General features: G+C 37.0%; 1 protein-coding gene across 8 annotated transcripts in view; it reads right to left on the minus strand.

Moving 5' to 3' along the window:
* Nucleotides 1-3,497: 3,497 nt before the first annotated feature.
* EHBP1 (EH domain binding protein 1) overlaps nucleotides 3,498-15,274 on the minus strand; it is a 310,375-nt gene continuing 298,598 nt past the window's right edge. For all 8 annotated transcript variants that reach the window (XM_081264220.1, XM_081264222.1, XM_081264221.1 and 5 more), the window contains 4 exons: nucleotides 11,870-11,969; nucleotides 10,639-10,712; nucleotides 4,174-4,288; nucleotides 3,498-3,947 (listed from right to left, as the gene is read on the minus strand). In XM_081264220.1, the coding sequence (XP_081120346.1) occupies nucleotides 3,857-3,947; nucleotides 4,174-4,288; nucleotides 10,639-10,712; nucleotides 11,870-11,969 (380 nt within the window). In that variant the 3' untranslated portion in view covers nucleotides 3,498-3,856. The remainder of the gene's footprint in view (nucleotides 3,948-4,173; nucleotides 4,289-10,638; nucleotides 10,713-11,869; nucleotides 11,970-15,274) is intronic.

Here is a 15,274-nt window from a genome sequence, read left to right on the forward strand (position 1 = left end):
AAATCAACTCCTTCTAATTGAAGTTGGAGCTGAAAGCGAGCTAATGTTCAAAGAAAGTGGCCGCCAGACCAACGAAATTACATTTTTTTTTTTTTTTTGGACGATGAGGGAACATCTAATCAAAGGGGCAAGGAAGGAGGGGTGGGAGTGGGGGAGTACGACGGAGAAAAGGAGGTTTTACAAGATCCTTCTCTGGTTCACAAAAGTCAGCGACACGGGCGCTTCTCTCCAGAACAAAGACACCGCGGCCCATTCACAAAAGGGAGAGAAAGAGAAAGCAGAATAAAAGAACGAGAGGAAAGGAAGAAAATGGGGTGTGTGTTTGGGGGGAGATGGAGAACCTAGAGAACCTTTAAAGGAAAAGATACAGCACAGGGCGCAGCTCTGGCCCAGGCGGGGACACACCTTAGGCTTGCGCAGGCCCCCACCAGTAGTAGCTCGCGAGGCCCACGGTCAGCTGTCCGTGGCCTGGAGCTACGGAGATCCTTGTGAGGTTTTAAAATAGAAATGAAATATCCTCCTGTCCCTTACTCTAGGGAAAGGCGCGACCTAGGGCGCACTAGTTTGTGGGGAAGAGTATGCGGACGTCCTGCGGGGCTCGTCGGGGGGCGTCCGCTTGGGTAGCCTAGCGCTGCCAGAGTTTTCGGCCTGTGCCTTGTGTGCCCAGGTTGGCTCTCCGGTGTCGGGACAAGTGCCCTGGCCGGATCCCGAAACCTCTCGTACTCCCGCCTCCCCCCGGTGGTTTCGCGGCAGCAGCAGAACCTGGCCTGGTTCCGGCGTGGCGAGGTGGGGCTGCGTTGCGCATTGGAATGTGCCAGCGCTGTCCCTAAGGCCCGCCGCGCAGGAGTCCGGCGTTCTCGGTTCCAGATGCTGCCAGTCTCGGGGAAGTCGGGAGGTATCAAGTAGCAAGGATTTTTCCCCCTAATGAGAGTATTTATCTAATCCCAAATTGTGGGCGAATTTTCTTAATGCTCAGCCCACAAAACCCCGGGATTAGGAGGAGAGAAAGAGAGAGAGAGGAGAGGGGAGAGGGAGGAGAGTAGAGAGGGAGCGGGACTGAGATGAAAGTTTCTTGAATGCTGCGCAGAGGATTGAGGCGGCGGTCGCTAGGCAAATTTCCAGGTGGGAAACGCTGGGCCAGAAGCCGCGACCATTCTAGCAAATGACGGCGGCGCGGGGAGGGGAAAGTGGAGACAGGTCTGGAGGAGGGGAAGCCGTCTCAGCTTAAAATCCATGACCCAGGCGGGGGCGAGGGACCTGGGCCCCGAGACCCGGATCCAGCATCCAGGTGACTTCGAGGCCAGACCAGACTCTGGAGGACAGTTGGGACAGGGGGAGGAGTTTTGATCTCGAGCCGAGGGTTCCTGGCCAGAGGCGAAAGTTCGGCACTGGCCTGGGTACGGTGTCCAAGCCAGCCTGCAACCAACGTTTCTGCCCCCGCGCAACCCCCAGACCCAGTGTTTGATCCCACAGCGCGGGCTTTCGGGTTTCGGTCCCTTGGCGTGCTGGGTTCGCGCCTGCCCTTGGGAGCCCTGCAGCGAAGTCGGGACCAGCACCCTGTTCGCGGGTCTGACCTTGCTAGTCCCCGGGGTCCGCGCTCCACCGCCGCTGAGGGGCGTTCGGGCGCCGCGTGAGCCTGGGGACTGAAGCAGGAGGGGCAAGAGGGTCGCACAGCTGCCCCCAACCACTCTAGCAAATGTGGGGCTAGGGAAGGTTTGTCACTTGGCTGGTCCGGCACGGCTTGGGGGCGGGGAAAAGTCGCCTTTCTGCGAGGCCCCTCAGAGGGGAAGTTTCCACGAATCCAGCGTAAATAGGATGGGTGCCGTCCCCGCCAAGCCCCAGGCTGCTTGGGGCGGCCGGTTTCCGTCTGCGAGTGCCCAGGGGGTTAGAGCGGGTTCTGAGTTTTCCTCAGAGAGCAGCAGTTCGCTGTTTTGCTCGAATAAAGAGGGCAAATACTCGATTTCATTTAGTTCTATTAACTTTTTTATAACTTAAAAAAATTCTTGTCATGAAGGAATTATACCTTGGCAAGTTTTTATCACCTTGAAAGACCGGCAATTAGAAGGAGCAGCATACTTTTAGAAAGAAATTGTGTGTGTGTGTGTGTGTGTGTGTGTTTTGGGGGGAATGAAAGGGGGAGAAAAGGAAAGAAAGAGAGGAAGTGAGAGGGAGGGGGGAAGAGAGATATGTCTAGGCTAAAGTGTAATTGCCAGTGTTTTCTCTTAAGTTTCAGGACTTGTTGAACGAGCTTTCTTTGTTTGGACACCCCATAGACGAGTGATGGAAACTACCATAGAATAGCCACTTTTTTTCTGTGGCGTAGAAATTCTTGTTAGAAGTTCTCTTTCTCTCATCTCATACATACAAACCACACACATTCCTCCCCCAATCCACCTTTTCCAACAATAACCTTCTTCCTTTCACTTCAGTACCCACAGACTTGCTGGTTATCCGAAGAAGAGTTCAGAGTTCTCTTTTATATGACTGAAAAACTGTAACAATTAAACAATGCAGAAAATTCATCATAATATTAGCATTTCTTCAGTGGTGTGGAATCACAAATTTCCTCAAATCTTCAACAGAGATGACCCCTTCCCTAAAGAGATAATAGTTTACACTCGTTAAGAATATGACTAATTAGTTTTCAATTTGCATTCGTGTGTCAGCAGGGCTCCTCGGAGATGGTGTAAACTTACTCAACTTCAAATACAGTGCAGTATCCTGCCTTTCGTTCCAGAGGGCCATTTTCCTCATGAAAAGTCTTAAACTTCCACCCAAGTTTTCATTGCAAGAAAAACAGCAGCAGCATTTAAGGTAAGAAAGTTTCTGCTTTTATTGAAAATTTATATATGACTCAGTATTGTAATAAATAAACATAACCATTTTCACAAAAATGACAGTACTATTATGCTAGAGAAGAAAATATTAATGGGGGGATTTACTTGTACTGGCAAGACAGACTTTTATCAATACAGAATAAATATTAACAGCATTCTTGACCCAATGTCCGGACCCAATTAAATGTAGAAACCAAGCAAGATGTAATAAATAATTTTCCAGAGAAAAAGGTGGCGCATTCTCAGAAGATAAAATTGTCTTTGTAAACTGCTGCATATCAATGAGTCCCATCCTACAGCTCACCTTCAAACCACAGGACTTGTCTCAGGCTCCCATAGAGGGTCATCCTCAGAGGAAGGCAGAGAACTCTATTATACTTACAGTGAAATGCAAAACAACTGCAGAAAATCCCACTGGTAATAGAACAGTTTTTAAGTATATTGAATATGATCTAACTATGAAATTTAGGTAACAGAGTAAGTGGTACATATGGTAGGACTGGAAAAAATCATTCATGACATTTTTCTTATCCCCCAGTTGCCCCCCTCCCACTGTCATTATGCTATTACCACCAACAATAACAACAACAACAACAACAACAACAAGGTTTCAAATTTTTCCTCCCATCAAAAGAATAAGGGAAAACAATGAGGGAAGCATTTTTCTTTTTTTTAACTGTTTCTTGAACATCTCCAATACCAATCACTCACAAGGTGTCTGCAAATCTATTTCACATGATTTCAAAAACATGACTAGCTCACTCTCTCTCTCTCTCTCTCTCTCTCTCTCTCACACACACACACACACACACACACATATACACACACACAATCCTAAAACTCTAAAACAGGGCTGTTTTAGAGTTCTGTATATCATCTGGATAGGATGGCGGAAAATGGGTGGTGGTACAGAAGTATAATTCAGCCAAACAAAACGTTAAAAGTTTTAAATCAACGAGTTCGACTGTTTCTGGCCTGGGGACCCAAGAGTAAAATGTTGGGAGATTCTAGTCTGACGGCTACTGAAGAACACATTTCTCCTCTTTCTTGGCCATCTTGCCTTTGTTTTGCTCCAGAGTTCGCTCCAAATGCTCGTCTTCTTCTTCGGCCCTGGACGTCAGACAAACAGGAAACAAAATTATTTTTTCTTCGTGGAGGGCAGAGCAGCACTCCCCACTTGCCGGTATTTGGATCCCCAGCGGTAAAGGAATGGGTAGCACGGGGCTAGCAGGAAGCTACCCCGCCCTTCCCTAGGCCTCAGGTTTGAACTTTCCGCAAACTTCTCGGCCCCTGGGCAGGCGCCCGCACCAGGACCCCAACCCCAAGATCCACTCACTGCTTCTCCTGCGCGTCCAGATCCCTGACAAGCGCGTCACGCTTGTTCACCAGGGCCACTAGCTCATCCAACAGGAGCTGCTCACGTCGCTTCTGGGCCTCGGTCTTCTGCCAGTCTGTAGGGAACAGGAGGCTAGTTACCACGGCAAGGCCTCCGCACCCCCGGCTCCCTCCCTCCCCCTTCCCGCTTTTTTCCACTTTCCTTATATCTCTAAGCAAACTATGTTAATGGATCCACTAGCTAGTGTTTTCTATGGAGTCTGGCTGTTGTGGTGAGGGTGCCACCCCTAAAACTCTACTTTCTAAATATTTCCCGCACATAGAGATGGGTGCGGCAGGGTTGGAACCTGCTAGAGACCAGGTGTAAGCCGGTGGCCAGCGGGAGGTGCGCACCTGTATCCAGGCAAAGTGGGGGAGGGGAGCTGAAAGCCAGAGAGGTTGGCCCAGGGTGGTGGTGGGAGCTGGTAAACGAGGAGGCGGGAAACAGAGATGGGCGATAAAATCATTCTGAAAGGCTAGAGAATCTGCTTGAGAACCTACCCTCCTTCTCCACCCCCACTCTCACCTCAAACAGCCCATTCTTCGCTAATTTCCTCCTCGCTCTATTTTAGCAGTTGGATGTATCTCACACTGGGCGCCATATGCTTCACAATAACTTTAAAAGTAGTGAATCGGCTAATTAGCATTTTTCTTTGAAGTAAAAAATAAATTTGCTCTGCAATATTACACTGCAGCTCTCGATCGCATCACAGCCAGTTTTCTTTTGGAGACGTTTGCTTGGTAGTTTCAAATCAAAGCACTTTTGCAAAGGAAAAAAATAACATATTTCTTTTTGAAACCTCATGTTAAAGGTTGGAAAATCCGATGGGCAGTGATCTTTCCAAGGGTGGAGACCGTTTGCATGAAGGTTTTAGGCCCCAATAATATATTCCCTAATCTTTGCTAGTCTGATAATTAATTTCCTTAAGATGAGCAGCAGTTTCATTTAATAAAAACAGGACCGAATCGAACATTTAAAACACTTTTGAAACCAAAGCCAACTGCTCTGTGGCCAGACTGTGAGGGCTTGTAACTGTCAATCAATTCCCAGTCTACCCCGCCTCCCTCATTAGGAAGGTAAACAATGAAAAGAAGAAGTAGATGATGAGGCAGATAGCAGAACAAATGAGGACCTAGAGGGAAACAGGACACCAGCTTAAAAAAAAAAAAAAATCGTGGCCACTGACTTTGCAGCCCCCTCCTCCCCCAATAAATGCACTTTCCAAAAAACAGAGAAGTGCAATCCTTTCGGGTTTCTCTCTTCTCTCTCCATTGCCCTGGGCAATCATGTTAAAACTCACATGGCTGGTGCTTATTCAGATAAACCTAACAATGCACACCGCTGGTTACCATGTGAATCTTCACAAACCACACAAGAATGTGCTGGTTCAAATCCCCCCCGACCCCCTCCAAAGCAAAATTTATTCAAGACAGCAAACTGCTCAGCAGCTTTATGAAAGCAAATGGTGCTAGAGGGAATTCTATCTTGTATTTACAAATTAAAAATTAGATGCATCATCATGCAATAAAGGTTAGAATAGCTGCAAAAAGCTAGAATAGTTTATTCAATTTGATCACTATTCCTTTCATTATAAGCTCAAACACATAAATATATAAAAATGAAACATGCCATATATTAATTATCTACATTTGATACAAAACATCACAAAATAAATACATTAAATAACGAATCATTATTATATTCTTATTTAAAAAGTGAAATATCCTATAGCATGGAGAGAATAAAGAAACCATTATTTTGGAATCCTTTTTTCTGAGTGAAAGAATTCTAATAAGCAAAACTAAGAGAAGCCATATTTATCTCAAATTTACTCTCTTAAAATGCAACTAAAGACAGAAATGCTGTACAATTTTCTATCTGGTTTTTAAAATAATCTTAGTCTAACCAGCAAGTAAATTAATAGACTCTCCAGGCTAGAAAGATCTTTAAGGTCATTTATTCTAAATCCAGATGATTGCAGTTCTAGAAATATTAATTCAGAAAAAAACTATTAAATTTATAACAAAATTTTAACAAAATTTTATAATTATTAAATTTAGCATTGACGAATATTATTTAATTTTTAACCTCAAGAAATCATCCTGATTATAAGTTTAGATTTATAATTCTACTAAAACATTTTGATATCAGCTTTACATCTAGGAAATAAACTTTCTCCACCATATGCAAAAAATATTATCAAATTGAAAATTTTAGAAATTTAAGAAAAAATAAAATTTAACAACAGGCACATACTCTTTTAAATTACTCCTATGAACTTGACCAGACACTTTCACAGCTTTAATTAATAACTTAAAATACCAGCACTTCTTTAACATTTGAAAAATTAGGATTTTTAACATATGGATAAAAAAGGAAACTTTTTTTAATCCATGAAGTATTTAAAAAAATCTTTAATCTTACCTTTTCCAAGCTCATTAATGACATTTCCCATTGGAATAAAAACGTTTTAAAGTTAACAATATTTTGATGATTTGCATCATTTAAGAGTTAAATTTGACATCAGAATTTTAAGTATTCTAGCACAAGTTTATAGGATTTTGCATATTAAATCTGCTATTACTACATTAATATCTGTTATGAAATATTAGTCAATTATACAGCAAATAGCTATTGCAGTGACCAGATTATACATTAGCCAAATTAGACTTTATGTATTTGCTTTCTCACAGTACAAATAAATTACATATATATGTACATGTATACGCACACATACATATTATATATATTTGAATGCTAATTTTGGAAATTAAGAAAATTATTTTGCTCATTTCTTTGTAAAATATTACATTTAAAATTGGTCAAGATTATATTTACATGACTAAATTTAAAAAATCCACTTTTAAATAGCTACACCTAGACATGTCATGTTTTAAAAATCTGCAAGTAAATTTCTGTGTTACCTGTTATGCATTTTAAAAAAAGGATTACTCACCTATAACACCAGTCACAGCTAGCTAGCTGCACTGACTTTGGCTTGGACAGACTACAATGTGGGTTCTGATTAATTTAAAGATTCCAGTGTACTTTTGCTACAAAAGCCATATCCTCTCACAACAAATAGGATTAAGTTTTGATGCTGCATTTGAGCCAAAGTGTTGAAATAAAGAGATTCTGTTTATGTCCATCTGCACTGAGCTGTTTTGTTAATTTAAAAACTCTTTTTCATATATAGGGCCAATTATTCATTCCCCAATTCAGTTTACTTGCTGAAGTTGATAATTACCTTGAAAAAAGGCAAGAGAAATACCTATAAACACTTTAATAGAAAGGACCTAAAGTTCTTGTAGTAAACCTTCAACCTCGCCACTATAAATAAGCCTGGCACTTTGATGAAAATTAACACTAGTTTTGTAAAGAGCACATTGGGGGATTGCAGTCAAGTCTTATCTTTAGTTCCAGTCAACTAGCAATCCTGAAAGAGTTTGCATCATCATCAGAACAGGCCATTTGATAGGATTCTACTGCTGTACCTAATCAATCTATGGAAGACTGTGGCTGTGCTGTGTAACAAAGCTAAAATAGATTTACAAATGGGGTTTTAGGGGATAAGCTCCTCCACAGGATTACATATTGATTTTAAATATAAAAAGCTTATCATATAAACCATAACTACAAAAATAGTGAACCTATGCATAAATCCCTTTAGAAGAGCACCCACTTCAAACTCTAAGCCAAGAATAAATCAAGATGTACAAAATCCTAGAGAAGATCCATTTCTTGTGCAGAAAATGAACATACCACTTTCTGAAAGCCCACCCCAATGTGTGCAGAAATGAATTTATCTTTCCTGAGGGGGCATTAAATAATCTGGAACAAAAAAAAAAAAACTATAGGAAAAGTATCTAAAAGATGTTTGTTAGCTTGAGGGATCCTACAACTTAGCTCAGTAGAGTGAAACTCCTGCTATGAAAACACCTCAGGAAAAAAGGGTAAGAATAAGGCCAAAGTGATTATAGATTCTCAGAAGAATAGATGTATTGAATATTTTTTTCTCTCAAACCAAGCTGTTAATATTTATTTTAGTGTACTATGGCTATTATATGCCTTCCACTTGATGAATGGTTTCAGCAGCAGATTTACTTGAAATGGTTTTAATTTTTTTATTTATTAATTAAACTATCTATGACTAATAAGAAGAATAGATCAGGAAAGAAGAGAGAAATGAACTTTAAAACAAAGAAAAGTGAAACAAAACCAACTATTATTGACTATTCATGTTTTTCTGTGGTGTTTTAACACTCAAAAAGGCTATTGAATTGCTTGTGTGTCCATTCCAAGGGCTGGCTGACAGGACACTGTCTTCACAGAGTTGATCTTCACAATGATCAGCACCTCTCTAAGAGCCCTGCCCACATCCTGCCCAGGCTAGTGGGACAGGCCTCTCTCTCCAAGAAAGTGTCTTTATTTGTAATCAACAGGCTGTTCCTTTCCTCAAGTCTCCTTTTTCCCTCAACCAGCAAAGGAAACTGGCAGAGAGATTCCAGGCACTGTCACATATGGGACAATGTAATTTAAAGAGAGAGAGAGAGAGAGAGAGAGAGAGAGAGAGAGAGAGAGAGAGAGAGAGAGAGAGAGAGAGAGGGGGGGGGGGGGGGGGGAGGGGGAGGGGGAGGGGGAGGGGGAGGGAGGGAGGGAGGGAGAGAGAACAATAACTCAAAGCCCTGACAACTGCACTACAAGCATTTTAAAAAGAAAAACATTGTTTTCCCCTCTTCTTAAAAGAATATGAGTTTCTACTGTTCCTATGTATGTATAAAAAGATTAGGCAGATAAAATTTTAGATTATTTAAGACTGTTAATTCTGTATATAGGAATAAGACTGTCATGCATAAGGTCCTCCTTTTTAAGTATTTTTTTTAATAATACTGGCTTTGGGGTATAGAACCAATGTCTGCCTTAAAAGTCAACTCTATATAGGAGAGGACGGGTAAAAAAAATTCAATAACACTTTATATTAAGTGTAATGTATAATGAATCTATAAAGAATATACTGTATAATGAGATATATTATACATACTATATATATATACATATATATACATATATTCCTATATAAATAGTATTGCTGCATCTACTTTTCAACTATTTAGCTTTTCCAATTCCAATCTCCTTTAAAGACTATGCTATGACTATAAAAACTACTTATGGAAGAAAAATACTGTTTAGTGTACTTGTGAATTTTTATTTCAATGGCAAGTTTCACAAAACTGCTTAAATAATTTTCACAAATTTTATTTCCTATATAAGTGGTATAATTTAATACATTTAGAGAGTCATTTGAAAGAAATTGGCTAACTGAAGCCTTTTAAAATAAAGTAAATCAAAATAAAGTAAATTTCTAAATGAGAATATCCAAATGTCACTGATATTTATAAAATGAGACAATGGATATAAAAGTAATTAAAAATAAAACTTCTGTAACATATAAGATAGTATGTAGATAAATAGGGTACTTTTTACTTGATGACAATATTATATTAAAATATTTTAAGAATATAAGACTTCATTTGGATTTCTCTTACAAACTTAAATTTCTAGTTTCTGAACTAATTAGAATTGACTTATTATGGATCAGGTACCTTATCAGGTGAAGAACAAAATTACCATGGACAGTCAATGGGTTAAGAGGTCAATATAGAATAAGAAAATCAATTTGCATTGATTAAACAAAAGATCCATTTTACAGAGCCCAAAGGATTAGCTTTTAAGCAGAAATCTTTGAACTATAAGGCATTTTCAACTGAGAGATATGTACAGAGAAGGGCATTATAAAACACCTAGGAATTTTTACAAAAAAATGCATAGTAAATGCTATAGTTGAGGTGGCCAATATTTATTGACATTATAAACATGCACAGAATTACTATATAATTAGTTAAAAACTTTCTGAAAAGTGTGAAAGCGTGTAATTTTTTTCTTATGCCAATCTTTGCCTGACTATTTACTTAATAGGAGCTAGACTCTTAAGATCTATAGTAGACCGCACAGTGACATATTTTAATGTTGACATCAGTTAAATATTATGGTAAAATTTAGAGTCTAAGGTTAAAAATCAAAATGATAAATCTTTTCTGAATCTCTTCAGTGGAAATAACTTTAAATGGCATATAAGTAAAATGTAATTAAATCAACTCTCCTTACATTTTTCACTTAATGGAAATTTAAGCTACCTGAATCAAAAGTTAAGACAATTTTGTACTTAATAGCAAACATAATGATTATCTATCTGATTAGAGTCCTTAGATTCATATGTATACTACTTTCTACCAACAAGGCATTTATTTACATGATTCCTGTAGACCTTAGTAGAGAAGATATAGTAAAACCAGACATGTATTGCACTCTTTAAATCTCTTTGACAATTGACACCTCATCCACCTCTCCCACCACTGCATTTCTTACCTTCAATAGCTAGCATTGCCCGCAATTCCCGGTTCAGCAGTTCATACCTCCGTTCCAAATCATGTTCTTTTTCCCTAGGCAAGTTGCAAAAGTTCATCAATATGCTAATTACTAAATCATTAAACACTTAAAAGAACCTTTAGGTTACATTGATTTTAGGACTCATAACTGACTTTTCTCTTTAACTTTAAGCCACTCCAAACAAATGATATACAAAAACCTAAAATCTTTCTCAGCTGAATATTTACTAATGCTATTATTTTCTTCTTTGAATTCTTGAATGGCACAGAGGTATATTTTAATCTGAGGATAAGTAGTCCCATTCTTCAAAGCTTCTTGTATTAGGTGCCAGATATAAGACTACTTTCAAAAATGTTTTTTATAGTTCATAATCAACACTCTTTTATTCAAAACTCTATGTGAAAAGATTATATAAGAAACATGAAAATATTACCAGCACAAATTTAAAAATGGAGACAAAGATTCTGGATTAGTTAAGTTTTGTGCTTCATCATAATTCTTTTATCAAGTTCAGAAATGATAGGAATTATAAAAGTAGATTTTTCGAACAAAATAAAAGATAAACCTGGCCATTCCCACACTAGGTGGCATACCATAAGAACTTTGCTAGTGAGCAGAAAGGAACAAGCGTTAGTGAACTAACACCAAAGACTAGAATGTTTACATTTGATCTATTCTCCATTTAACTTTAATTCCTACAGTCATAAAAAGGTCACTTCTATTTAAGTAATTAAGCTCTTATTCCAAAGTTTAGATTAACATTATCTGTAAACAACAAATGTATTTTTGTTCTTATAAAGCGTTATTTTATTTTTAACTTAGAATTTGTTCAATAAACTTCAATTTTATTTTTCTAAAGGGTTTTCCTCTAACCATTAATATAAACCCAAACTCCTTTTTCTGCACAAGTGATTTATTTCCAAAACATAAGAACTGTTTATATACCTTGACTTTTTGTAAAACAAATACTTTTTCAGTGTTTAATCGCTCCATTTACAAATTTTTACTGTTTGGATGGAAACAGTGAAAAAAATGTATGAATATATGTATATTTACTTTTTAATATAAAACATACTGTAATAGAGTATAAAATATACTGTAATTTCTAAGGAAAGAAAAAAATTGAGCTCAATAAATAGGAAACTTTAAAGAAGGCAATAACAGAAAGCCTAATGCTATAGGAAAAACAAGCTCAGTCATGAGTACTTACAGTAGAGAAAGCTGGTTCATTCTTCTTATTAAGGCATTTTTCTTATTAACTAACATAAACCATTCTTGCATCATAGCTTCTTCTTCTTCTGTGTTCTTTGCTGTGTATAAAGAGTTACTTCTTATTTATATGACATTTTATAAGCCAAATGATAGTTTAGCACAAGTTTTTTAACATTACAAAAAATATTTTAAATATTCCAATACTATATATAAAACTGCTTATAATAATATAAGATTAAAGTCCAGGACCTGAAAAAAATAAATCAGTATTTAAAACATATAAGCCAAACTTCTAAAGCTGACATTTTTCAGCATGTATATTTCAGTCCCCCTGGACATACCTATAGATCATATTAACACTAAGTACTGTAAACAAAATGTTCCTCCTTTTAAATCCTCCCTAGAGGCTGACTGGCTATTATGTTTCAGTGAAGAACTGATGGTGATGACAGACATATGGTCATGATTAAAAAAAATTGAAAAATCATTATGAGGATCATAAGACTAGCAGAAAGATCAGAAAAGTCCAAAGATTGTGTGAAAGCTTCCACTTGTATCAATTTAGTTTTTCTTTTATTTCCTCCCTCAAAGTAAACTAAAGATTATATATATGTGTATGTATATGTGTGTGTGTGTGTGTGTGTGTGTGTGTGTGTGTGTGTGTGTGTGTATATAAATATAAGTTAAAAAAATATATATAGAGAGAGAGTATTACAAAAAGACACCAACAGGTCTCTGTGAAAAAAAACACATTACAGTGAAAATAATGTTTAGAAAACATTTGATTAGAGAAACAATCTAAAGTTTGTAAAGTTACTGATTTCATAAGTTATCCTTCATACCTATTCCATCATCCGTATCACTCTACTTCTCCCCACAACACGCCAACAAAAGCTAGTATTAAGGATTATAATACAGTATACCATGTACTTAGTATTGTTCAGGCAGAAGTAGCCCCTAATTATACTCAAGAAAAATACCGATTTTTCTCACATTTTCCTTCCTCTGCCTTCAAATTTTACCTAGTCAAATTTATAATTCTTAGCCTTTTCTCCCTGAATTCCATCTATGCTTGGTTTATTGCTTTACTAAGCCATTATTTAATATTACCAGTCCAACATCTGTATAGAATTCATGGGATTAACTTAAATAGCTAACAAAACATTAAATATCCCAATTACGACTATTATCCCTGAAGTTTTATTGTCTCTTTAAGTGAGATGGTTTCTTTTACATTTCAAATATTATGAGTCCATTTTAAAAAATTCAAAAAATACAGAGGTATATGATTGAATAAATGTCAAATCCTCTTTCACTGACCCCACCCTTCCTCACCTCCTCACTCCATTTTCTTTCTCCAGAAGTAGTATATTTCCTTCCAAATCAGACAGCTCAGCTGTCTATCAAACACGTTTATACTTTATCTATAAACACATCTAGATTTCTCTCACAGATATGAGTTCATATTATATTGTGTCCTATGATTTATTATATCATGTGTCCAAATATCTTCTTCATATTGATGCATAAGTTATGGGCATTCCATAATTAATTTAACTATTTCTACATTAATAAAAATTTAAAGATATTTAAAAATAAAATAGAATATAAAAAACTGATCTGTGTACAAAAGATTAAACATGTATTTCAAAGTATTCCTATAAAACAGATACGTGTTATTCATCTTTGGGGAGAACAGTGGGGATATGTGCCTTCATTAAATGCTGTTAAAACTGAATGGTATGAAGCCGACTTAGGATAGATTCTTTTAGAGTCTGAACAAAAGTCTTTATTGTTTTACAGTATTTTTAATCTCTCCTTTAGGGTAGCTGGTTTTGTATTCACTTTGGACCATGTGATGTCTTGACACTGGTCATGTGATACAGGCTGCGATAGGCACAAATCCCTGGGTAGCAACAAAAGAAGAAAGAGTAAAAAGAAAAAGCTGAGAAAAAGCTTGCAATTTGGAAAAAGGCCAATTGTACCCTGGTGAAAGCTTTTTTGATCAGTGAAATGACACATGTGTGCAATATTAATAGGTGTAGATTTTATGATATTTTATTTTCTGATTAAAGACCTAATTCTTGTGTTTATAAACTAAGTAGCTTCTAAAAATATAGACATATTAAAACTTTGTTTTGAGATTAACTTAACCTTTAATTGAGGCTTTCAGGCAATACTAGAAGCAACCAGCCTACTCTTAAATTAGCATCATTTTCTTCAATGGAACACCGCTTCCTTGAGTATAACAATATTGATGTGGAACTGTATTATTTTCAGTTTAACTTATGCCTATGATTTCTAGGTAAGAATCCAAGATCCCCTGCCCCTAATTGTTAGGAAATCTCTAATAATAAAAGAGTCTCATGTTTCAAAAGGAAATAAGCCTAATGATAAATATTTAAAGACACATTATACATTGTTACATAGATTATTTAAATTAATTGAAAAACATCTGTATCACTAAATCCTTATCTGAAATTGTATATGATGGAAATCTATTGTAGTAATAAAAATTAAAGTTTCTTCTAATCCATCACTACACTATTGTTTTTAGGGGTTTTAATTTTTTTTTAATTTAAAAAGCTCTTAAAAGCCAGTAAGTTGAACCATTACAAATTAATCCTGACTTTAATAACTGGTTAAAGACCCCTTTAGCTTTATAAGTAACAAAAAATATTAAAGCCTGTGATCACAGTGAGCTTTTCTCATTTCTCCTCTAACCATTTGTTATTTAATCCAATACTAGTAATCCAATTTGTCCATCAGACTTTTAAAGGGCAGAATGCAACTTCCTCAGCTTAGACACTTTTCAAAGTACAATATATTTTTCAAATGAATGCTGGATGTTTCATTTTTCCCAACTGTTCCTAGCTCTAATGCACGAGGAAAAAAAGAACAAGATGAACATTGTTCATACTGATTAAGTAAGAGCTCATTAAAGAGCTGTCAGTGCGGTACTTTGAATATGCATGAAGCATATAATCAGATCTAGTACCGTCACTAGAGGAGAATACGGTAAGTACAAAGGATTGATTTAATTACTTAGAGTGGGCTGTGGTGGTAAAGCAGTCTTGTTAGCGCAAAAAGAAAAAGAGGTTGTATTCTGGCACTGTTATAAAAAAGGCAGTTTTAGCTTCTGCCACAATACCTAATCTCAGAATAAAGCACTTTACATTGTAGCTTAAAATGAAGACTGTCATTATATTATAAAATGGCCATAAATCATTTAATCTTGTTTAACCTCACCTAGCTAACTACCTCTCTTTCAAAATTATCTTTAATTTGTAATACAACCACATTTTTGTCACCTCAGAACTAGTACTGGTATTTTTTATAAATCTTAAAATTTTTTCAATTTCATGATCTGAAAAATTCAAGACATACTATTGAAGGCCATTTT

This window comes from Spermophilus citellus, assembly GCF_964194105.1.
Source record: "Spermophilus citellus genome assembly, chromosome: 13".
Classification (NCBI taxonomy): Eukaryota; Metazoa; Chordata; class Mammalia; order Rodentia; family Sciuridae; genus Spermophilus; species Spermophilus citellus.